The 26514-nt window shown below is 41.2% G+C and overlaps 1 protein-coding gene across 5 annotated transcripts in view; it reads right to left on the bottom strand.

Moving 5' to 3' along the window:
* Positions 1–3438: 3438 nt before the first annotated feature.
* The window catches only part of eps8l1.L (EPS8 like 1 L homeolog), a 52418-nt gene continuing 29342 nt past the window's right edge, over positions 3439–26514 (bottom strand). For 2 of the 5 annotated variants that reach the window (XM_018226233.2, XM_018226236.2), the window contains 19 exons: positions 22316–22374; positions 17767–17928; positions 16748–16897; positions 16578–16660; positions 16220–16439; positions 15411–15519; positions 14857–14903; positions 13231–13357; positions 12703–12791; positions 12429–12503; positions 11663–11811; positions 11299–11434; positions 11042–11091; positions 10203–10299; positions 9716–9862; positions 8798–8897; positions 6055–6235; positions 4995–5127; positions 3439–4370 (listed from right to left, as the gene is read on the bottom strand). In XM_018226233.2, coding sequence (XP_018081722.1) covers positions 4296–4370; positions 4995–5127; positions 6055–6235; positions 8798–8897; positions 9716–9862; positions 10203–10299; positions 11042–11091; positions 11299–11434; positions 11663–11811; positions 12429–12503; positions 12703–12791; positions 13231–13357; positions 14857–14903; positions 15411–15519; positions 16220–16439; positions 16578–16660; positions 16748–16897; positions 17767–17928; positions 22316–22374 — 2189 coding nt within the window. In that variant the 3' untranslated portion in view covers positions 3439–4295. The remainder of the gene's footprint in view (positions 4371–4994; positions 5128–6054; positions 6236–8797; positions 8898–9715; positions 9863–10202; positions 10300–11041; positions 11092–11298; positions 11435–11662; positions 11812–12428; positions 12504–12702; positions 12792–13230; positions 13358–14856; positions 14904–15410; positions 15520–16219; positions 16440–16577; positions 16661–16747; positions 16898–17766; positions 17929–22315; positions 22375–26514) is intronic. The other 3 variants (XM_018226234.2, XM_018226235.2, XM_041569501.1) reach the window with 3 other exon arrangements.

The raw sequence follows: 26514 nt of genomic DNA, 5'->3' as shown, positions 1-26514 counted from the left end.
AGGTCCCATTGATCACACCTTGACCTGTATGTGTCATACTCTGCCTGCCCTATGCTCCCTGTGTGTGTCATACTCTGCCTGCCCTATGCTGTCTGTGTGTGCCATACTCTGCCTGTGTGTGCCATACTCTGCCTGCCCTATGCTCCCTGTGTGTGCAATACTCTGCCTGCCCTATGCTGTCTGTGTGTGCCATACTCTGCCTGTATGTGTCATAATTTGCCTGTCCTATGCTCCCTGTGTATGTCATACTCTGCCTGCCCTATGCTGTCTGTGTGTGCCATACTCTGCCTGCCATATGCTCCCTTTGTATGTCATACTCTGTCTGCCCTATGCACCCTGTATGTGTCATACTCTGCTTGCCCTATGCTCCCTGTGTGGGTCATACTCTGCCTGCCCTATGCTCCCTGTCTGTGCCATACTCTGCCTGCCCTGTGCTGTCTGTGTGTGCCACACTCTGCCTGTATGTGTCATACTTTGCCTGCCCTATGCTCCCTGTGTGTGTCATACTCTGACTGCCCTATGCTCCCTGTGTGTGTCATACTCTGACTGCCCTATGCTCCCTGTGTGGGTCATACTCTGCCTGCCCTATGCTCCCTGTCTGTGCCATACTCTGCCTGCCCTGTGCTGTCTGTGTGTGCCACACTCTGCCTGTATGTGTCATACTTTGCCTGCCCTATGCTCCCTGTGTGTGTCATACTCTGACTGCCCTATGCTCCCTGTGTGTGTCATACTCTGACTGCCCTATGCTCCCTGTGTGTGTCATACTCTGCCTGCCCTATGCTGTCTGTTTGTGCCATACTCTGCCTGCCCTATGCTCCCTGTGTGTGTCATACTCTGACTGCCCTATGCTCCCTGTTTGTGTCATACTCTGCCTGCCCTATGCTGTCTGTGTGTGCCATACTCTGCCTGTATGTGTCATACTCTGCCTGCCCTATGCTGTCTGTGTGTGCCATACTCTGCCTGTATGTGTCATACTCTGCCTGCCCTATGCTCCCTGTATGTGTCATACTCTGCTTGCCCTATGCTCCCTGTCTGTGCCATACTCTGCCTGCCCTGTGCTGTCTGTGTGTGCCACACTCTGCCTGCCCTATGCTCCCTGTGTGTGCCATACTCTGCCTGCCCTGTGCTGTCTGTGTGTGCCACACTCTGCCTGCCCTATGCTCCCTGTGTGTCATACTCTGCCTGCCCTATGCTGTCTGTGTGTGCCATACTCTGCCTGCCCTATGCTCCCTGTGTGTGTCATACTCTGACTGCCCTATGCTCCCTGTGTGTGTCATACTCTGCCTGCCCTATGCTGTCTGTGTGTGCCATACTTTGCCTGTATGTGTCATACTCTGCCTGCCCTATGCTGTCTGTGTGTGCCATACTCTGCCTGTATGTGTCATACTCTGCCTGCCCTATGCTCCCTGTATGTGTCATACTCTGCTTGCCCTATGCTCCCTGTCTGTGCCATACTCTGCCTGCCCTGTGCTGTCTGTGTGTGCCACACTCTGCCTGCCCTATGCTCCCTGTGTGTGCCATACTCTGCCTGCCCTGTGCTGTCTGTGTGTGCCACACTCTGCCTGCCCTATGCTCCCTGTGTGTCATACTCTGCCTGCCCTATGCTGTCTGTGTGTGCCATACTCTGCCTGCCCTATGCTCCCTGTGTGTGTCATACTCTGACTGCCCTATGCTCCCTGTGTGTGTCATACTCTGCCTGCCCTATGCTGTCTGTGTGTGCCATACTTTGCCTGTATGTGTCATACTCTGCCTGCCCTATGCTGTCTGTGTGTGCCATACTCTGCCTGTATGTGTCATACTCTGCCTGCCCTATGCTCCCTGTATGTGTCATACTCTGCTTGCCCTATGCTCCCTGTCTGTGCCATACTCTGCCTGCCCTGTGCTGTCTGTGTGTGCCACACTCTGCCTGCCCTATGCTCCCTGTGTGTGCCATACTCTGCCTGCCCTGTGCTGTCTGTGTATGCCACACTCTGCCTGCCCTATGCTCCCTGTGTGTGTCATACTCTGCCTGCCATATGCTCCCTTTGTGTGCCATACTCTGTCTGCCCTATGCTCCCTGTATGTGTCATACTCTGCTTGCCCTATGCTCCCTGTGTGTGTCATACTCTGCCTGCCCTATGCTCCCTGTCTGTGCCGCACTCTGCCTGCCCTATGCTCCCTGTGTGTGCCATACTCTGCCTGCCCTATGCTTTTTATTCTGCCGTATGCCATACTCTGCCTGCTCTTCATGTGGGAGGTAAACTTAGTGGGGGGTTATTAGCAATTGGAAATACTTGTACTGGGTTTCCCAAGGTGTTTAATTATGTGCTGGGGTGCTGTGCTATCCACAGTGACCAGGAACAGTGGTGTAACTACCGGGGGAGCATGGGGTGCAACTGGGCCATGGCCACACCCCTGCAGGGCCCCCCCGGCAGATAGCTCGCGCTTCAGCATGCTGGAGTTGGCTGCAGCCACAAAGAAAACTCGCAAGGACGAGGGGGGGCCCGGCTGCATGGTCTGCACCAGGGCCTGCCCCCACCAAGTTCCGTTACTGACCAGGAAGCATATGGAGTGATGAGTGATATCCCTGCAGTGAGCACCATCGAGTTTTCTGGTCTGCTACCACCATTAATGTGGGTAAGGTCTTAACATTTTATGTACTTACATGGGTGTTGTTCAAAGTGGTTGTGGGCTTCCATTATTGGCTCTCCACCATGTAGGCTGGAAAAATTCCATCTCTCAGTACCACAGAAGTTAGACAGCACTGCCCTAGACATTGGCCCTCCGCTGCCTATACAGTCTAGAAAATATGGCCCTGTCTGGCTTTGCCATTCACATGGGGGTGATCTAACAGCAATGGACATACTTGTATCAACTTTAGTCATGTGACAGTCACTCTTTCCAGTACTGTGCACAGGACTCTCACAAACTGGAAATATTTGGCTTTGCTGGGATATCAAGGGGCGAATCTAACAAGACTGGACAACCTAGTCGCAACTTTAGCAGTGTGCCAGTCGCTCCTTCCAGTACTGTGTAGTAACTACCCTATAGCTGTGGGTCTGCATTGCTCTGTAGCTGTTCCAACTGTCGCACAAGCACTGATTGCAATAGGACTGTCTGTACTTTGGCGTGTCACTGTGTCCTGTGCTTTCCAAGCTACAGCAGAGCTCAGCCTGTCAGTCAGTGATGTGACCATTTCCTGTGAGAGAATGAACTGACACTCCCATCTCTCATTTCAGCCTAGAGTCTGACCTGAAAGGTTCTCATTGCAGCTCTCATGTAATGACGCTTTTAGCAGGTAAAATTCATTCATTCATTTTTGCATCATTACATTGAGAAAAGATTAATCATATATCTGAATATGAAGGTAATGCAAAATGTCCCCTTAAAACATAAAGCTCAAAAAGGTGAAAATAAATTCTACAATTCATATATAATTCAAAGAAATATACAGCCCAGTAAGAGAGCCCTTTTAATTTTGTTTTATGCATTTAAATACAGAAAGACAGACATTTAAATAAAAAAAGAGACGTTATAAGACAACAGGTTTCCAAAAACCACAATAAGATGTTATAAGTCCACCCCAAATAGCTTGCAGTTATGGCTTGATCATTTAACTGTTCTGTCCTGATTGGACAAATGTAGCAGTGCCCTGATTGGGCACAATTTGGGGAGTGCTTATTATCTTTGCTGTGTGACTACAAAAGATGACAAGATAATAATATGGGCAAGAGGAAGTCCAGAATATGCTGCCTTATTGCAATTGGCTGTTAGCACTGGAGCAATTTTGGCACCTATTGTTACGTTACCAGTCTATATATATCTTATTGCACTGTAGCTCATAGCTCCCAAATGACCATATGTAGAATCCCAGTTCATGGAAAATTCTTGAAATTCTTCAATTTCTGTAAGCCCAGAAGCGATAGAACGAAGCACTGTAATTCCAAGTAAAAGAGTAGGAATCTTTAAGAGATGACGCAGGAGGGTCAGTGCTATAGGTATGTAGAGAATCCTTATCATTTAAAGCTTTTCTTCTAAAGGCTTAACGACTGGACTGAAGAAGTCTTCTTGATGATTAACAGCCACATCCATCATTGATCAATTACTCCAATGAATCAGTTCTGTCTCTACAGGACTCCTCATGTTCATCAAACATTTCTGCCATGTTCTTCATTGGATCTGGCTTTGGCATATCTAGATACTTACTGTAGGTAATGTTTATACATAATATATATATATATAGATACTCTTTGGGATGAGATAAATATAGTCTTTATTAAGTCCATGAAAATCTTTGGATTTTCTCAGAAGGTTCCTCATTGCCCATTCGTGTCAACCTTTTTCTTCTGTCTCTCCATCACAGCCTCCAGCTCTGAGATCTTCTTTGAGTCCTAGAATATCAACAAATAAATGGGTTAGCCACACTGCTACCATGTGATACGTGAAACCGTTTAAACAGAAAACAAATTGCTGAATATTGAAATATTAAAATGACTAAATGTGGATAACATTCTAACTAACTATCTCAAATTTACAGATTAGAAATTCATCTAGAGGGAGAAAATAATTTATATTTGCATTCAATGAAAAAGCAGCAGCATCTACCGCCATGGGAGCAAGGAGTCCACAGGTACCTTCAAAAAGCCCCACAATTTGAGAAGAGCTGCTCTAGTAAACGTAAACCTGTGCTACTACTATTGTTAACTATCTTGTGGTGCCAGCTTTAGAGCTTCACTGTAGCCGTGGTGCTGGATATACATTCCAGGTAATCTAAACACAAGGCTATAAAGGAGGTCTTCCTGCTGAACTATATACTCTTCTGGCATATACAAGTAGAGGATGCATCAAATACTGTACATTGTGGACATCATAATATCATACGAGATGGCAAGGCAAAGCAGATGCATCCTTTCCCCGTGTTCCAACCTTTATTTTGTCTCTGCAGAAGGCACTGGCAAATGTGGCATAGCACTGCAACATTTTTAGATAACATAATCTAATTATCAAAAAATTACCTCAAGAAGAGCTTTCTGCACCATGACCTGGCTATATACCCTGGCTCCTTCTTCAGGACACACTGCCCTAAATTCGTCCTTTCTGAGAGAGAAGAGTTGAACCCCATTCAGCACTCCTAGGGAATTTACAGTCCTGCAAACAATAAGAACATGTCTGACATCAATGGTCATTTTCAGGGAAGTTTAACTGCCATTTCACACAGGGCATCAGAGGGGCCTCTTTTGGTGAAAAACATAGTAAAAAAGTTTAAAATACATACTGTTAGATATGTTTAGTATATACATCTGGCATGTCCATCCTGAAGCCCCCAGCTGTAGAAAAGCAGATCCCAGAATCCAAAGCCAGCATCAAAAGCTCATTTCAGGTTCCTGGTGCCACAAAAACTGCACACCAGCTACCAGCCTGCATCCCACCATAACCCCTATCTACTATACTGATATTCAAAGGCATAGGGTGATTGTTTGGCAATAAAAAAAACAGTATTCTATTCATATGGAAAAAATGCTAGATTACATTGAATGGGCAATTGGTAATAATATCATTAAATAATAGAACAGAATTAATTCTAAAAAATAGTTTTTTCCTATTCAACAGAAGAATATGATTTAGTGATTCCATATTTCAGTTGTATGAATATTACATATTGAGCATGCATGTCCATGGCTGTATTGTGGGGCTCTATCTAAGTAGTTCATAAGTCCTTTTGGACAGTGGTTTCCAAACTACACCCCTGGAGCCTGAAGTCTTGGGGGCACAGTCTTGAGGCAAAGTAGGAAGATGTTTAGGAAGAAAGCTCATTTGCTTACACCAGACAATTGATCACAGGCTGCTGGACCCCCCCCCCTCCCTTAGCTCAGCCCGAAGGCCAATTAGAAAGAAGCTTGGGCTACTGCCTATTTGCTAGATACACCTAGATTCTCAGATTCAGGTCAGATTTTGGAACTAATGTTAAAAGCTAATAGACCCAAACCATGCTGACCCATTGCAGAAGGTAGGGAATGATGTGTTACCATGTGCTTTAGTAACAGGACATGGGTGCAACAAGGAGACAGAACTTACAGTGTATTAAAACCTTTGGCCTGCAACCAAGCAGTGACCTCAGCAGGACTTGACTCATCTGTCAGAGGGATGGAAGTGTCTGGCATCTTCTGAATATTCAGGTTCTTCTGTGGAGCTGTGCGACCATTAGCCAACCGGAGTAGCAGCTCCTCGTTCATGCTGCTTATCCTTTCCATTTTGCCTGGGTAAATGAATAAATGTTCTGTGAATAATCTATGAAAGCAAGGACTGGCCAACTGATGTTCAAGTTCAATTGTAATTGCTTACCCACACCTGCGTCAACATGGCAGAGTGGCCTAAGTGATATAAACCTCTAGATCAGGTGCAGCTAACCTACTGTGGGTAAATCAGATCACCCAGCATTCTTTGACATATTTATTCTAAACTTTAGCAACATTCAATCCATATGAACTGGGCACATGCACAATGGAGATGGCACCATGGCTTTTGCTTTGAGCCATTCTGGTTGGTTGCACTTTTTTTTTTTACCCTTAAGCATTTTTTGTTATGTGCAGCAATACAGAAGCTGAGAATGAAGTATAGGTGATTTACTGTAAATCCAGGCAGGCACAAGTGAAATAAAAACCTCAGGAAAGGGTTACAGTGCTTGCACTATGTGCTAGAATTTATCAACAAGAATAAAGAGAAACTAGTGCAAAAGTCGACTTGTAAAGGAGGGGGCGGTGCAATGCGTAAAGTCTGTTGGCTCCTTTGCAATAACTAGAATGTATAATTATTTAGAACATTACATAGGACATATTATTCAGAAACAAACTGCTATTTCCCATTGTTTTCCCTTTAAACATAAAGTTCTCCATTTCTGACTGATTTGCTTTTTTCTGTATTAGTAAGACTTGTACTTCGCCTTAAAGGAGAACTAAACCCTAAAAATGTATATAGCTAAAAATGCCATATTTTATATACTGAACTTATTGCACCAGCCTAAAGTTTCAGCTTGTCAATAGCAGCAATTATCCAGGACTTCAAACTTGTAACAGGGGGTCACCATCTTGGAAAGTGTCTGTGACACTCACATGCTCAGTGGGCTCTGAGCAGCCTTTGATGTACAACATTACTAGCTACTTCTTTAGTTTAACTTTCCTTGTCCTTTAAGGGCTATTCCACACGGGGAGATAGCCACGCGTTTGCGGTCGCGGCGACAAAGCGCCGCGCCAGTCGCCGCGACCGGCGCAGGCGACAGTTTTGTATGGGCGCCTATGTAAAAACGCCTGTGCTAACCACACGAGGCGATGCGCTTTTCAACAGTCGCCTGAAAATGCCTCGCCAGGCTTTTTCAGGCGACTGTTGAAAAGCGCATCGCCTCGTGTGGTTAGCACAGGCGTTTTTACATAGGCGCCCATACAAAACTGTCGCCTGCGCCGGTCGCGGCGACTGGCGCGGCGCTTTGTCGCCGCGACCGCAAACGCGTGGCTATCTCCCCGTGTGGACTAGCCCTAAGGCATACTTTCAACATTGCAGGAAGACACCTTATCTAGAAAGCACCAGGTCCCAAGCATTACAAACAGCGGATGCCATACTTTTATAAAACATTCCATTCATTGGAACTCATTTATTAGTCCCTCTGCCCAGCTTCACCTTTTTAAACATTTGCTATATGTTAGTTAGGACTCGGAGTTTGAGTTCTACCACTAAATTCAAGTATCAGGATTGTATTTGCCATATAAGCACCCGAGGGCTCATGCCCAGGGCAAAAGCTTTGGGGGAGGGGGACATCCTCAGGTGCCTATATTGTATATAAAAAACTGTGTGAAAGAAAATCTCCCAGCCTGCCACCAGATACTTGTGGCTAAACCTATGTTGTGGGGGGCACTGAGATCCTCCTGCACCAATCGTGGGCTGAATCCAGTCCCTAGAGCACCACCAGACCTAAATACAGTCCTGGCAAGTATTATACTGTGGAAATCATGATTATTATATACTAACAAATAAGCCCCCTGTGTGTTTCTTCTTTCCATTAAAACCCTTGTTGCTTAAAGGAAAACTATACCACCAAAATGAATACTTGAGCAAGAGATAGTTTATATCAAATTGAGTGGCATATTAAAGAATCTTACCAACCTGGAATATATATTTAACTAAATATTGCCCTTTTACATCTCTTGCCTTGAACCACCATTTCCTGATGGTCTGTGTGCTGCCTCAGAGATCACCTGACCAGAAATACTACAACTCTAACTGTAACAGGAAGAAGTGTGGGAAGCAAAATACAGAACTCTGCCTGTTAATTGGCTCATGTGACCTAACAAGTTTGGTTTGTTTGGTATGTTTGTGTGCACAGTGAATCATACGATCCCAGGGGGCGGCCCTTATTTTTTAAAATGGCAATTTTCCAATGGCACATACTACTAGAAAAGTATATTATTATGATAATGTTTTATTTACATGAAGCAGGGTTTTACATATGAGCTGTTTCATGCAATATCTTTTTATAGAGACCTACATTGTGTGAGGGGTATAGTTTTCCTTTAAGTCTGACCTGTGCCTCAGTGGTGGTATACGGTGGTAGAGGAATAATCACTTCAATGTGTAACACATTTTACAGCAGAGAAAAAAAAACAGAAGCGTGAAGGGGCCAGTGCATGTGTGAATATATTAGGTGAAAAAACGTGTTGGTGATATGGGTGTTTGGGAAGGAAAGGGTCCCACTGGGCTTATATGATGTCACTGTTTTGCAATTTCATATACTGGCAGGGGTGTTTGAGTTCTGATGTAGCGTTCTCACCTTGTTCATTTATCTGTTCTTGGTTCAGTCCATTGGCTTGATTCCATGAGTTTCGACCACTACCATTTGAGGGTTTTTTCGGTGGTGTTGGAGGTACTACCTAGAATAGTATAATGTATATATACGATAAACGTTGTAACTACAATCATATCAGATTATAGCACGGTATCCTAAAGGTTTTGTGGGAACAATTTAAAAGCCTGTCCACTTATACCTCAGAGTGTTTACTTAGGGCCCTGTCACATGGAGCTCTTCATTGGCCCAGGTTGCGATTCCAACTAATTTGAAGCATATTAGGTATTACATATTAGCAGGTTGGGTGTTTCGTTGCTAACGATTTCCCTGCGGGCAATGAAGTACCTCGCGTGACAGGAACCTTATAGTCAAGCAATCAAAATTTATATTAGTCTTATTGCAATTGATTGATTAGAGCTTACTGTTGAATGGTTGCTACTGTTTACTGCTTCAGTTTTGTGAATCCATCACTATGGGATCAGGTCTCACTCATTAGATCCTTAATTCTGCTCTTATTAAGCCACTCAATTTATTCAGGTCTTAACCAAGATGTTGACTGATACTGTGAATCTCTGTATATTTATACATTGTGATGTCTGTCTGTACTATAATGCAATATAAAAATGTAATGTTACTTATACAAGAACAAATACCTAAAGATACACATACAGGGGTGTCCAGCATTCAGCCCTCCACTTACAGTTAATCTACATTTAGAAGCATCACCTTACAGTCTTTGATTGTCACTAGGTGCTGGGAATTGCAGTTCAGCTGAATCTGATTGTCTACGGGTTGGACCTACTTAATTTACAACAAGGCAACTAGCACACAAAGGTAATGCCAGTAGGTGTAGACGACTCAGCATCAGAAGATCTGCAACTATAAAAGGCCTTGCTGATGTACCTTGCCAGGGCTTGATTGCTGGGAGCCATTTACTTTTGCTTTGTTGGCATCTGGAGCAGTGTAGGGGGCAAGAATGTTGTAAGGAACATAACCAATCTGTCCGAAGCGATTCTGCACTTTCCACCACTTTTTGGTGTCATCAATGACCTTCAAAAAATAATACATATCAATATAACTGAGTCTTTACCAATATACGGTACAAGAAATAGTTTTAGTCCATATATCATAAGTATATTGTTTCATTTCTTCTATTGTACTTTATAAATCTACATAAGTCTTATTGATTACTGTTATCTCTCCTGGAAAGATTGCAGATAACCTCTATGATCTGAATAAGTATTTAAAGGGGCAAGGGATGCATGTTTACATCCTGCTACAGCAAATATATCAAAGACAAAAGGGGAAAAATGGCTTTAAGACAAACGGGGTAAAAGACTTGTATTCTTCTGTAGGTATTAATATTAGAGCAATAGCCTTTAGAACTTACCTCTAGGACCTCTCCCTGTAACACAGATAATTCACTGCTATTTCTTGCCACAAAGTCATATGTACAGCTCACATGCTTGGTTTCCGTTTCTTCATGGCTGCAAATAAAGGGTATATAGTAAGTACTACCATATCATATTTGTATACTGCAAAACAGTAATAATATTAGTACAAATGCTAGTTTTTTATTATTATGTTTCTGATAGTTTCTAATTTTAAAAAAATATTGCATTACTGTATTGCAATGCTCTCCTTCTGCTTAGGATAAAATTGGGAAACCTCAGATAAATTTTCTCACATCTTTCCTAAGCAGAAGAACATCAGAGCAGCCTCTTTCTTTCTCTTTCTCCAACTTCCTTTGACTACTTGGTGGTCAGACCAGCAAATGGTGCTGTTGTAACAAAAGTCATTCATATTAAGAGTACATGTATCCCTTAATATCTTGGAATTAAAAGAAAATATATAATGAATGTACATTGCAGAAGTGCTTGCAATAGCCTCCTCATCAATTTTACAATTTAACTTTCACTTATTTTTAAGGTTTACTTATCTTTTAAAGCAAATTCCTGATTGGTTGCCCTAGACAATTATTATTGTGCAGTTTAGTCTCCAACCAATAAATAAAAACAAAGTTGCACTTAGGTGATGCAAATATTTGATTTTGGAAATTCAAGTTTGAATTCAGTTTGGTTTTCCACCAAATCTTCAGTGAGTAAAATCTCCAAATTTGGTGCATTTCAAATTGATAGGCTTATAGATCTTCACTGAGTTGTTGTTATGTGTTAGATTAGGAGCTTATATGGACTAATAATATATATTAATACTGAAATCACAAGTTACCCATTTACTGCTGGAATAGCGGCAGGTATATTGACTTGAGGTGCCGATTGCTAAAAAAAAGAATGAATGGAAAAGAAAAAAAATATGATTAAAACAAACAAAACCAGTTCTCCAATGCTCTAAGATAAATAATGTTTCATTCATTCATGGGGCCATACAAGTTTTATTCATGGTAAGTATTTATTAACGTAGAATGGTTTGAAATGAACACGCCAAGCCATTATAGAGAATTTGATTAACAGGTTTGTTGCTCTCACCTGAGCTCGAAGTTCTTCATGGCGGTGCTGAAGTTCAATTGGATCTTCCCATGGTTTGCCATTTGTGCTAACAGGAACCCATCCGCCTCTGAATGTTGGAATGTATGGCTGAGAATACTCCCTGGGATATTCCACCCTATCAAAAGAAAGAGTACAAGAGTAATATTCATTAGCCAACCCAAAGAAATATTTCTTATCTTCTGTTAAAGGAAAGGGTCCGGAGAGCAGTAAAAAGACAGGTACAGAAAAACAAGGAGGACACAGTATGACAGGATGGTGGCATTATGTATCTCTGTGCCGTACAGAAAAATGTAAGCTCCCAAGTAGTTGCATTTACTATATTCATATTTTACATTGTTCATACCGTGGCTTTGTCCAGTTTGGTCCAAGGGATGTCCATAGCTCTAGCTCCTGGTCATTTAAGCTTTCTTTCAAAAAAGTTACCGCTTCTTTTGTTAGCATTGGACTGGTCATTTCAGAAGGCATCTCCACACCACCACAACTGTCCACCAGCTGGCTCAGAGAGAAACAGAGGTTATTATAAATTCTATTCCACCTATTTATGAGCAACTTTATGAAGTGCTCAGTCCATCATGGAAAAGTAGGACCCTCAATGGGAATAGATAACAGCTAGCATAATAAGGTGAATTAAAACTGATAAGATATATTTATCTCGACCTCAGATTTCAGTTTTAATTCAACTTATTATGCTAGCTGTTCTCTATTCCCATAAAATATAATTTGCTTTGCTGCAATGGCACTAAATGTCTACAGGATTCACCAACAACCGTTACTTTCACATACAAGGTTGTTTCAGATTGATCTTTATTGCTGATGTATAAAAGCAACGGCAGATGGGGCTCTTTAGAAAACCATCTCTCCCCTGGAATCAATGCAAGAAAAATGCATTGATTCCAACTGATTCAGATGGGAGGATATTTTCAAGTGCCGATGATATCCCATTAGTGGCAAAGCACCCCATCTGCCATAGTACGGGATCTTACAGAGGTTACTCGGCCCGTCAGCAAAATTTTTTAATGGGCCCATTAGACAAGATGGGCTCCACTATGGTCATCCCTACCCTGTAAGCTCTGATTACACTTCTTCTTTACAAATGTCCAGGTTCTTACCGTTCTTAGTGGCCCAAACAAGAAATGAACAAGTTCAACTGCGCTTGGATTCACAATGTTATTTTTAAGTCTTGCCTGCAAAACAGAACATAGGTATCATTATAATTTGCTACATAAGCCCATTTAGCAACAATTTGTATCCAATGATACATTAAGCTATCAAATATATAATATATAATATATATATATTTAAATTTATAATAAATGCTGTATTTAAGATATTTTAATAAAGTGCTGCTGTTGTTAAATGTCTCCTGGTTACAGAATGACATACCAGGAGGCAAAAGCAATATTTGAATTTTTGTACTGCGTCCTCATATTCTTCGATTTTGGGTGGCTTCGCTCGAAGAGTCAAAAGTCCTTCTGTATGAACAGACACAAAATATAGAAATAAATCTTCAACATATTACATTCCAATGGATTCCAGATATTTACGATAACATTTTTATGCATCTGTTATGGCAAAGCAGGAAAGCCATAATCTATTTGCTAAATAGGGTCTTTCATCTATTCAACTTTAATACACAGAGACAGTATGAAGGGTTATCTTACTGAGTACACAAGATGTTCCTTTTCTACAAATGTATAATACATACTGAGTAACCTGTACAAGGTATTCTACATGGCCAGCCACAGAGAAGTAACATGTCTATAAGGCTAATGGCATGAGGGGCAACTCCTTTAGGTTTAGTGAACCCCCTCTTCCTGCCCTGATCTAAGCCTTCAGTTCCTTTCCCAGGGAAAAACCCTGTCCAGACACTTATGGACATAAGCAGAAAAAATCACATATATCCGCACTCACCGCCAGCTTCTTTCTTCTTGGTTCTTCTGGACTTTTTTCTTTGGTTGAGCATTCTAAATGCTTCAGCAGATTTCTGTAAGCTGCCCATAAAGAACTCAATGTCATCGAAACAGTGGTTCAGCAAGTCCTATGGAGAAAACAGCCATGAATGATGTTAAATACTTTATGTGCTAAGTATAAAGCACCAATTAAAGATCCCCCTTTTGGCAGAGGAACCGTAAGGTCAGCATTATAGAAGAGGCTACATATATCCATAGTGGAAATGCTGTTTCGTCATTGTATAAATGGAAAAAAATGGGGAAAGACCCCACATAGCCTCACACTTGAACATTTTATTTATACTTTGGTTTCCACAGTTGTTTTGGGGAAAAGGTAAAACATTTTTTACCCTAATCAGCAGAGGCAGGGGACACCCTTATTCATGATGTTCCACAAATTTCTACTAAACTGGACACTTCTAATGTGTTTATTCATATTCTGCTATATTTACTATATTTACTGTAGCATAACAAATCCATACAAAGACTTACATGACAACATAAAGTCAATTTGCTATACTGCAGTAACCAACAGCCACCAAAAATTCACAACATAAGAGTTGCTTGGGGCAAGTTTGCACATTGCTAATTCATAGGCCCTACTGATTTCAAGTGCATAGTCACTTTTGATATATTGGCGGGGCCCCTTACAGGGTGTTGCTGACTGGCATCTCGTGAGACTGTGACAAGCATTCTGAAGTTGGCAGCCAGTGCCAGAGCCAGTACTGTTGTGTGCGGGCCGGCCATTGGGAATTTTTGATTTGTCAAGGGACAGACCCTGTCAAAGAGCAATACATTCCATGCTCAGCCTCCTGTGGCTGGGGAACTTTAAACATTTTTGCTGTAGGGCCCAATAACTTCTAAACAAAGAAAATAGGAACTATTAGGAACTATTAGGATCAATACAAGTTAGGAAGGTGCAAGGCTTATAGCCACATTTATTGAAGAAAAAGTACGATTCATAACGTTTCAGAGCGAGACCCTTGCTCAGGTGCAAAAAAAGATAACTTCTATTTACTCCAGTGCCAATGAGGCTTGTTATATTATTAGATTTCAGCAGGATCAGTAAATTGGTAGTAGAAACTCCTTTCATAAATGTTGCTGATTTTAATGCAGTAGGCTATTATCTCAGTTAACCTAGGAATTTTGAAAGTTCTAATGATTTGATTGGCAACAGGTTGTTCTGTGCTTGTAAACAATTTGTGATCTGATAAGTTACATTTTCAGTGCAGCCTGCACATTTCAAAGTAGTTACACAGACACAGGACATTACAATGGCTTTTGGAGTTCCTATCGAAACATGATTACAATGGTATAACATCGACAAAAAAATTACACGAATAGGCAGACTGAATGGAAAAAAACATCTTTTCTTTGAACTAGCATCGTATTCACACAAACTAGTACTTTTGTGATATGAAGATAAGGTATATCTGTATCAGGCAAGTCCATTCTCCAGGTATTGCTACAGTTCCCATTATCCCCCAAGGCTGGAAACTGTAATTCCCAGTAGAAGTGTGTGAGTAGGGTTAGTGTGTGAGTTTCTTACTCAACCAACAACACAAAAAATTCACAAATCGGCACTTACCACTTCATGCCCAGATCGAAAGGCCGATGGGTCCATTGCAGTTTCTTCTAAAAGATAAAAAGACTTTATATTATTTAAAGGTGAGTCAATATAGAAATGTTTAGCCTATGATTATTTCATTGTTGGTCTGAGCACCATCACAACTTTCTTCTTCATCTCACTGCTGCTTTTCCATGTACCTGCCTGTAACTGTAGGCCAGGTATATTTGGGGTTATAACAGTTATTTGCCATCAAATATATGGTTGGGTCTATGGCTAAATGGTTAATACACTAATGATTTTCTGTATCTGTAAATTTTCTGAATGTGACAGGGGTCCTATACAACAACTGTCCCTTAAAGGAGGCCATGAACTAAAAAAGTTGGAAAACCACTGGACTCGTGTTAGTGCTGTATTTCATTTAACAGAAATGGAGCTGCATTTTATCATATACTACATACTGTAAATCTTTATGCATTTGTGGCACCCTAACAGATCGAACAAGGGGAATATTTTATGCTTAGTTCCCATGCATACACTAGATTGTATTGTACAACTGCAAACATTAACCTCACCTGCAACTTTGGATATCTTCTGTTGCATCTGAGGACTCCCCGACTCCATAATGAACTGCTGTGGTATGTCTGAGCGGTTGATTTCACTGTATAATGGTTCCTGTGAGTTCTTGGAATTATAGAATGATGTTTTTAAGATAGAAGGGCAACACCAGGGACACCATAAACCACTTTTAATAAGGGATGCTAATTAAAAATATACCTTATGTATTTCAGAGTAGATTTTAACACAGCCGTGCACACTGTATTTCCCATTATTAAAAGTGGTCATTGGTAAATTTAGGCAAACTAATAGCTGCTTCTAAAGCAGTACAAATAATGCCGCCACCTTGAGGGCAGGAGTGCTGCTACCACTGGCCATGCATTAATAGGTATTAGATGCAGATGGGGTTAGGTGCTTAGGTCTCACACCCTGTGCTAGAGTGCAGAGAAACTATTGGTTATTTATGGGGACTTACTAGCAAGCATATAGTAGACTCATTTACTGAGGGGTTATAGCGTCTACAGTTATATAAAAATGCCCATTTGCTTTGATCACGTTTCTCTATAGAGAAGGCTTGTTTGCAGCTATGTGTATTTTATGTAACATGATCATGCACATGCTAATAAGTTGCAATAGAGCATTTTACAGGCATGTCAAGTGGCACATCGGAGAGCACATAATGAAACGTGCTGTTGCAAACAGGCACAGAGGAGGGTTATGTACAGTAGCTTCCTAGACCCCTTATTAAATGAGTCTACATCACCTCCACAGGACTTTATAAGCAAGCACCAGCAGTCCTTCCTTTTTACAGACTAAGCCACATTACCTGTGGTGTCTCGACTGACTGTTGCCCCTGATCATGTGAATTGACAGTGATTTTGGGGGTCAGAGATGAGCGAGGTGGCTTTACCATTGGTTTACGTTGGGCTTCCCTCTCCAGGATTTCTGCTGGGGTCACATACTGTGATGTCGGCTGCTTCCACTGGCCTAGTGGGGTGAATGTATTGGGACCAGTTGTGCTCTGGGCAATCTGCTCCTTATTGTTCCTGCACAAACAAATGCTTACATTAGCTGGTAGTGATGAATATACTGTATGTGTATATATTGCTATCTGATGGATACCAAGTATATAAAGGCTCATAGTCATACTAGGTCATATGACAAAGTCCAGCTTGTTGTCTCACCTAAGAGCTTCAGGGCGTTTTGCATTAACACCAGTCTGAAAATCAGACACAGCACTGTTGATATCTTCCTTGATTAAATGTGCCTACAACATAAAAAGGAAGCCTTTAAATGCCTGGTGATTGCACAATAACTACATAGCTTTTTATTTGACTTTATGGAACTGTCTTACCGCAACATTATCGGACTGGAAAAAATACACATCAGGTTTTGGCTGATATTTGTCCTGGCACACCAGTATCAACAGAGGCTGGTCCCTTCTCTCTGGCAGAACCGTATCACATCGCTGGATGGCAGATAGAGGAAATTCTTCTAGTACCTCCTACAAAATGTGAAAACATGAAATCCTCTACACTGCAATCCTGAGTTACACCTACTGTATGTAAATACACCTGCCTATATCTTAAGAAAAGCAAAGACCTATGATAATAATGTGCTATTTAAAGCAAAGAAGGGAAAGACAATTTAACTTAGCCTTATCTCAATATTCAATGCAAAGCACTAATATATTTCAGCCCCTTCTCCAAAAACAGTGAATGTCTCTAATTCTATAAGGATTGTAAAGTTATTTTTCTCTTGTTACACACAAGTAGATATTTTGTTTCCATTGTTGCTTTGCTTAGTAAAGGTATGCCACTGAATAATAAGCCTTTTTAGCAGATATGACTTGCAGAGCTATAGTTTGACATAATGGCAAGGTCACTAGTTACACATCCCTCCTTTACAATAAACATTACAACAGACAAAGCTGAGCATGCATGGCAGCCCTACCCCATGTGTAAAACAGCCAGCTACAACTTCATCACAATAGGAAACCATCCAACATCTTAAAAAGCCATGCAGACTAAAAAGACTTATTGTGTGCTCAGAACATTCCTTCTCTGCATTTGTTCATTAGTTCATATCAGTGGGAACAAATACATTGCTTCAGCTGGGAAATTCTCTTCACGGCACTGAGAGGGCATTTTTCATTTCTAAGCACTAGGGGAGCTGTTATTGAAGTCTAATTTTGAAGGAATGTTTGTTTCACACACTTACTGTATGTGTACTGTTGTTTCATCATTAGAATACATAGAAGTTCCCACTGTAACTAATACTTGTTAGAGCTCTTATATATAGCTATTACAGTAAGGGTATAAGGCTGAAAAAGGGATTAAGAACATCTACCAGAATAGCAGAGAGAGAATTCACCTTGCTGTTCAGATCAAGGAGCTTGACCAATGAACTGTTCACTTCTATTAACATTTCCTGCATCCAGATTTTTCCCTTGGCATCCACTGCATTCAGCTTACGGATAGCGTCTTCCACCGTGTGGACATCATCATCCTCCCCAATTGTAAATGTCACCAGATGCTGGCAAGGAAACACAACAAGAAGTATTGTTACTGTGCATTGAACACAATGGGAAGATATTCAGAACAGATGGGTTTCTGCATTTCTACAGTCAGTTTTGGCTGAGAGCATTGTCTGCAACCAGGAGCGATTCTTACCCCTCTGCTTCCTTGAGGTGGCTTTTGTTCTGCCATCCCCCTCCCGAGCGCACTCACATTTCCAGCACAGGAGTGGGTCTGGGGTGGCAGCCCCGATAACTTGCAGGGTGCTGCCGTCCAGGGCCGGAACTAGGGGTAGGCAGAGTAGGTGCCCGCCAAGGGTGCAATCAAGGGGGGGCACACTTTTAAGGAGAATTTATTTTATTTTTCTTTAACCCTGGTATGCTTGACCTTTAATAGTTTTTCAATTTTATAAACCGCCTCTTCCAACCCCCTCTTGGCCGTGATTCGTACTGTAGGCAGAAGCACCTTAGAATTGCACCTTAAATTACACATTCTGGTGAATCATGTTGGTCAGTGTATGATGACGAGTGAGGACTAGCCATTGAATGGCATGAAGAAAGGTGGCCATATCATTCAGGCCCCTTGTACTGTATCTGTCTGTCTAGCCATCAGCCTTTCCTTCAGATACTGTACAGCAGTGATCCACAACCAGTCGCTCGTGAGCAACATGTTGCTCACCAACCCCTTGGTTGTTACTCCCAGCGGCCTCAAAGCAGGAGGCAAGTTTGGTTGCATAAAACCATATGTACTGTCAAACAGGCTGCCAATTCACATATTGGCTACCAATAGTCAATCACAGCCCATAACTGACACCCCCATGAACTTTTTGCATGCTTGTGTTGCTCTCCAGTTTTTTTTTTACATTTGAATGTGGCTCACGGGTAAAAAAAGGTTGGGGGGCAGCAGGGCCAGGCCAGTGTGTGCATGCCTTAAGGTTGCCATACACGCACAGATATTATTGTATGAAACAATATTCCATGCGTTTATTATAAGAGAAGAGGCAACATCAGCAGAAGCCTTGGATATCAATCGTCTCATCGATCGTCTCATCGATCTGACAGGATGGAAAAATGTTATCACGCACTTTGAAGAGTGCCCGAACATTGTAGAAGGTTAATACTGAATTGTCAGATAGAGGTAGAATTCTAGCTATATATCTGACGATTCAGCTCTTAACCTATGTAGAGAAAACAAACAAATGGTCACAGAACAGATCCTAACTGTAACATGAATGGCCACCTTTAGTGACTAGTGACTAGTGGGTAATGTAGATGATGTGCTGAGCACTGATCCCTTATTACTTATTTAAGGTACAACTCCAAGAGGCAGTAAATACTAGATCCAATATATAACTATATTATTGGCATGTATCAGGTACCATTACAGAATTAATAGGGACAACAAACACATAAACATTGAGGCTCCTTTTCATTTATTTCAAGCCCCAGATTTGTCTAAAAAATTCAACATTTTGGCAGGACATAAAAAGATGGAGTCCCCTCCCCAAAACACTGAAGTCAAGTCATTCTGTATCTTAAAATATAGGGCAGGAGGCTAAAGCTTTATGTGTGCTCAGGTCACTTTCAAATGATTCACAGCTCCAAAAACCCATTAACAAACTTTCCTGTGCAGCAGCACAATGTTTTCCCAGCATAACTGATGTGCATTAGGTTAGGCACCCTGGCACTACCACAATATTGGTCTGTATCATAGTGGTACCTAAGTACAGCCAAAATCTTTCTGAAATGGAGAAACCAGCCTGACTTGTATGGTGCTTCCAGTACATGCAGTAACTGTGTGAAATTGGCACAGGCTCTGAAAGTGGCCAACTATTACATTCCAGATGTTCTTGTTATGACTTCCCTTGAACACAATGTAAACAATGTATATTGTACAGTCATATTTATAGAAAACTGGAATGTAACCTTAATTTCACTGGCGATGTCTCACATGGGTGAGGCCTGGGTGTTGACTTTGAGAGACTATGGTTAATAAAAAAAGGTTAAGTACCTCATATCTGGAGTACAATAAAGCAATATGTACAGATAAAAAAAGGTTAGGAGATGCTGTTTGAAGTAAAACATCAATTACATTACAGGTATAATTTGTGTTGAAGTGCTGAGTAATCCCATGTGGGAGTTCATTAGGCAGGGGCAGTTTAAACAAGTGCTGAGGGGAGAACATTACCCCAGGGAGTAGAAAGTTATGTAGAAAGTTATGTTTTTGGGTAGGGTAATTACAAAAAAACCTGTTATAATGAAAAGCTTGACATGTTTTACAGCACAAAAGTACAGTATGGCAACATTCTAGGCTATTAGTCTCACAAAATATAGGAAGTTGTCTCCCAAATCTACTGTGTATTATTGAGCAAATCCCTGAAAAGCCTGTGGGTGTCACTCTTAGTGCCTTTCACTATTATCTTTTGGCATTGGTACTAGTTTTTTTAGAAAGCCTTTCCAGCATCCTTTGTATAGATAAATGGTCGGCCATAGTGATGTGTAAGAGATGCATGTGACCCAGTCTGGAAGCAAAAACAAACAAATCTCCTCACAGTGCTGATTCCCCTATTGACACTCCCAGGCTTATCAAACGCTCACTGCAAAATAGCTGCTAAGGACATGTAATTGATCACAAAACAGGTTGCAGCCCATGAGGCTGATAACATGGACAGGCCTGGACTGAGAGTCAAAATAGGCCCATTTTAGGTACACAGAGGCCCAAACAGCTCCTCACCAGCAAAATAAATAGGGTTGCCACCTGTCCGGTATTTTACCGGCCTGGCCGGTAAAAATGATGATTGATCCCAATGTTATTAATAGGGAAAAAAGATAAAGATATAGGAAGGCCGGTATTTTTTTTCCACAAAAGGTGGCAACCCTACCAATAAATAGTAATTGTCTGTGGCAACTTACAGCAGCCCCTCTGGCATTTGCCAGAACCCACAGATTGTCAGTCAGGGCCTTAACAAGGAGTACAAAATTAAAGTTTCCATTAGCAGCAGATGTCTGGCAACCTGTTTGAGCATTCCCGCCACTTTCTGTGATCAATGACCAGTCCTCTGGATGCAGAGCTATAGAGATGCCCACCCTGTACTTTTATATTAAGGGTGCAACATACCTCCCAACATTTGGGAAATAGAAAGAGGGATAAAAAGAATTGCAGCTCGTTGTGCGGTGAAAATGTTTTTGGTCATGCCCATTTTTGTGGCCACACCCGCTAATTACCATGTTAATTTTACAAAATTTGGTAGGTTATGAAAGTTATTTCAGTTTTGCTAGTGAAGGTGAATTTCCCTTTAAGCGGTGAGTCTTAAGTTCTCCCAAGAGACATTTTTATTTTAATTGTTACAATTACTTATCTCAAAATTGTTACAAAAGTATCTTAGTGCACCTGGTGGCTGTTCTGGCCTCTCTGCCAAAAGCCAATTAAGTTAGAAACTTTGTATCTTTTTCTGGCTCTTCAGTGCAGGAGATGAACGAGAAAGTCTGGACATTTCAGTAACGGGACTGCGGGTTGAGCTGTCAAAAGCAGGACTGTCCCGCTCAAAACGGGAGGTGTGCATCTTAGCCACAACTCCACTGCACTCTCTGCCCAAAACTGAGTTTTGAGGGAATACTATGGTGGGGGTTAATTCATTCAGGTGCAAATTATATGGAGTGGGTCACTGTCCAGTCACAGATTTAGCATTCATGATGTGAATATAAAACATCAATTTCATATTTAAACCTCAATATATAGGGTCAGGCTGGGCTGGCGGGACACTGGCAAAAATGGTCCTTATGGGACATTTTAATTACAAAATACATTTATTTATGTTAAAGATGCTTGTACAATTTGACAAAATATTCTATGTACTTTCTTTACTTGATTGTATTGTTTGTAGGGTAGGCACTCAAAGAGCAATCCTCCAGGCAGTAGTAGTAAAAACAGGTCTTTATTGAAGTACAAGTGTGGATAACAGCCTTACGCATTTCGTGTTCTCAATACTTGTACTTCAATAAAGACCTGTTTTTACTACTACTGCCTGGAGGATTGCTCTTTGAGTGCCTACCCTACAAACACTACGGTGATGTCCGCTCCTTTTTGCTGAAGGCTTGGGGCAGAGCACCTGAGCCTCCTCATTCACGTGGTGAGTCTCTTGCGTCTACTTGGACTTTCTTTTTGCAGAAGTTACTCAAGCTTATGTAGCACCAGCCCTGTCACTCTCAGAGGCTATAAGGGGCTTGGGTAAATCTACTCCCTGACCTGCTGCTATAAACTGATCATGTGAAAGGGTTACTATCTGCACTGTGTACGTTTTGCAAGTATATGTTTATGTGCTTATATAGTGACTGACCGCTCAGCATGGTCTTTTGCACAGTGCCCTATCTGTACATTTACAATATAATAAAAGATAAATGACTTACGTTCACTTGATACTGAGACACGTCGGCCATGATAACATTTGAATATTTCTTTCTTTGTTCTGAAAGGCAAATAAATGTATATGAGTAAACAGGAGATAAAGAAGCTGCTTAACCTACCAACTCAGCAGCTTTGAGCTGAACATCCCCCAGCTGGCTTCTGTTACTTTGTTTCAAAAGGCAGAACTACCAGTGCAGAGGATAGAAATGGACAGACAGATACTGCATTCATTACCAAATACATTTACAAATAGTTTAAAACCACTAACAATTTTTTATTAACATATATATTAAAAAGTTGCTTACAACTGCAATATCTGTCATTGGATTGGAAGTTCTTGCAAGCAGAGCCCCCTGATCCTACTTTTTACTGTGAACCCCTTGTTTGTTATATTATTGTAAGACCCCTGTTTGTTAAAAATGTATGTTACGTGATGTGTAACTTCAGGTGCTTTATAAATAATTGGTTCCAAATAGGGCGGTATCAGTAAAATACTGTACAATACTCAAAAATGCAGTGCTATTAGCCCCATCCTGAGACACCAGCATATCTGCTCACTGGGGGGGAAGCAGAGTGGTATTTTAAATTATTTTCCACGTATATCTGCATATTTTCAAAAGGTATTTTTCTATAATGTATGTTACTTTATAACTGTGGCTTCCATTTAATGTAAATCAAAAAAAGAACTCAGTACAGTGATATCATCTCCTCTGGACATGGCACCGTTTCTTGGTTGGCTGAATTAAAAAAAACAACAGGGAAGTCAAAAGAGAGGGGCACTTCAGGGCATAAAGTCACCAGGGAAGACTCTGAGCTGTGCAGCAGGATCATTTATTCTGCCTGGCTGTTATAAACAGGCTTAACTTATACACCTGTATTTTGTTTTCATTTTTGAGTGATTAAACCCCCAAGCGGCTGATTAGTAAATATGTGCACATCCCATTACTCTCACTCTATATCATGGCTCTACAGGGATTTTATTGGATACAGGCTTTCCCAATGATTTTATGCTTATCATTTGTACGACATTATCGTTTGAACATAACTCAGTCCCTGATCATGTGTTAAACTAATCTTTCCATATCATCCCATATCATGGTAAATGTTGGACAGGTGAGCAAAGGTTAGAGTATAGCACACAGTGCTCCAACCACTAAGTCATATCAGTTGAAGGCAAAGCTTTGTATCTTATTGTCGTCTTGCATGCATTGGAAACATTTAACTTGATATTTATTTCGAACAGTTATTATCTAACCGTGGAGCTATCTGTATATAACCCATTTGGTCTGCCTTTAGTTTACCAATAGTTCCTTACAAGGATTGCGGGTTAATACTTTATAGCAGGTCAGTGGGACACAGGTCCAGTCTTATAGGGCATTAGTTGGGCATAGCTATAGTCCTAAACTGTGATTTGGGTTGTGAAGTTCTCTTTCTTTGCATGTTATATTGAATTTTCTGTTCACCCTTTATTGAATATACCCGACTGATATTGCAATGATACAGGGTAAGGCTTCATCTTCAATGCATTTAGTGAAAGTGTGTACGACCCTTTTTATAGGTTATAGTACAGTGCACTGTCAAAAAATCAGGTTCTCACACTTAATCTGGCTCACAAAGCAAATATATATTTACTTTAGCTGTACTATGACCCTAAAGGACCCAATGCCCCATGCTGTAGCTGTTGTACAACACAAAACTGGCAGTTATGGATGGAAGTTCTTTTTCAGCAGGGGAGTGCCAAATATTGCCTGTCTCTGTTCTAATGAGTGTTCATGAATATGTTTATGAAGAATATTCCCATTTCCTGTCACTGGTAATTATAGCATAAGCACATACACAATTATATCTAGCAGTATACTGATCTCTGGTATCTAAATTCCATCCTGAGATGTGTTACCCAACCAACACCTGTGTGCTGTACAAATACCAGCTGTGATTTCCATTTACTGCAAGCAGGAATTCTGGTCTTATTGTGTTATGCTGCCATTTTTAGATTTTATATATACAGCCCTTTACATACTCACAATGAAGGCAAAATAAAAACATTTTTTTTCATATGCAAATAAATGGTTGTTGTGTTGCTGCCCTAGAAGTGACTTGGCAGGCAGACCTGTTTGTCAGCCCATGCAAACAGTGATTTATGTGCAGTGCAGTGGCATTGAAATGAGAAATAAATTCTAAGTAAATATTCAGGAATGAACTCCACCTAAAATATCTAGAGCAACATTTAACATGATACAGTGTCAGAACTTATGGTGAGGGGTCTTTATCATAATCCACAGCAAAATCCTTTTAAGGCCCCCTTAAATCTTTGAATGACCCATTTTTGCAGAAATATACAGTATGAAAATTGCCAGTCAGGGCTACTGCCAGCCAACTATACTACTGGGCTCCCCAGAAGTTCCACAATCTACTTCCATCCTGAAGAACCTTAGACACAGATTCCTCATCTCTAAACATATCTTTGTTTGTTTCATTCTACTTCCCATAAGGGTGTTACAAAGTATACTATTATAAGATTCTAAGCAATTTTAAGAACTGTCTATTAACATTAACTTTTGATCCCCCTATAGTGATCTTCGAGGTTTGCCCCTGCCTATTTCATAACCAGCCACTCCAGCCAGCTTCTCCTGAACTGACAGGTCATGTCCTGCTCCATCCCAATCACCAACCCCTTTACGCCACTAAACACCCCTTATGCTACCACCAATATTTTAATAGAAAAGGTGGCATTCCTACCAAGAGGGCTCATTTCTGATGGAGGGTATGCTTAGGAGCATGGTACTCAGCTTAGTAACTCCTGCAGTGTCATAGGAGAAAACAGGACAGTGAATTTATACCCACTGGTTGGACAGAAAAGGCATTGTAATATATACAGTACCCACCAGGTTATCTTGTGTATCTAGGCGGGCAAATCTAACCTTGCTACCCTTGTGGTCATCTAGCATCCTCAAAGCTAGAAAGCTGAATTTCCAAAAAAATTCTCTCCATCCTGGGGATGCCACATAAGGACTGTTATAGGCTATTTGGTAGCCTCAATGTGGACTGACAGCCGACAAGAGGCAGTACACCTGATATTTATGCAACCAAAACCTGCCTTCAACCCAGGAATTTAAAAATAAGCACCTGTTTTGAGGCCACTGGGAGCAACATCCAAGGGCTTGGTGAGCAACATGTTGTTCCTGAGCCACTGGTTGGGGACCAATGTTCTAAGTAATAATGGGTACTGGCTGTGAGGTCAAAGCTATGCACTGTATCAAAATCTCAGCCAATTGTAGAGGAATATAACTGTAACAACACACACATTTTATGTTTATTTTGAGCTGCTCCTATTTCCGGCCAACCCCATTTCTAAGGTGCACATGAATGGCCTGAGAATTCAATAACATCGATAGAGGCAGAACAAAACACAAAGGAGAGATTTCTCAGGCTTGACAAATAAGCAACAGACTAGAAAAAAGATTATGAAAGACAAACATGGCATGGGATATGGCAAAGAGAATGAACTGAAGGTTCTACTACGTGTTGGTCAAACACAACAAAAATAACATTTTAGATGCACACTCAGGCCTGGAGAAGAGAAATGTGAGTTAGTCATCTATAAAATGATCTAAAATCCCACAAACGCATTCATGAAAATTCTGCCCCATTTAGCATTTTTAGCATTCTTGAGCCTTAAACTGTATTGTATATAGAAAAATGTTATACTTTATTCTATATACATAATAATGACGTCAGCTACACAACTGAATAATTTTGTTTGGCATGCTTTTCTTCAGATATTTTGGCCACTGCAACACACAAGAATTGTCTGAGCCACCACTACCACATATAACATGCTTCATTATCATTAAAATAGCAAAGGGACAGTGGTTTGAGCACAAAAATTACAACCCAGGATTTGACCCATAAATTGTATTAATTTAGAGATAGTGCCTGACAGGGCCAGAACTAGGGGTGGGCAGAAGAAGCACCTGCCTAGGTTGCAATGATGAGGGGCGCTGGGCAGGTACTTGGTAAAGGGTCTTCTGCCTACCCCTAGTCCAGGTTGTTGTTCTTCCTCTGCTACTCTCACCTAACTTCCCTGTGTCTGTCACTCTCCCCGACCTCCCTCCCCTCTGCCGCTCTCCCCTTAATCCCCTGCCCTCCCCTTGGCCTTTCTACAATCTGTTATGGTGCATGTTGGGGGATTAGCATAGAC

Source organism: Xenopus laevis, chromosome 7L, assembly GCF_017654675.1.
Source record: "Xenopus laevis strain J_2021 chromosome 7L, Xenopus_laevis_v10.1, whole genome shotgun sequence".
In the NCBI taxonomy this organism is placed as follows: Eukaryota; Metazoa; Chordata; class Amphibia; order Anura; family Pipidae; genus Xenopus; species Xenopus laevis.
The sequence above is the reverse complement of the archived record's forward strand: the minus strand, read 5'-3'. Positions and strand labels throughout refer to the sequence as shown.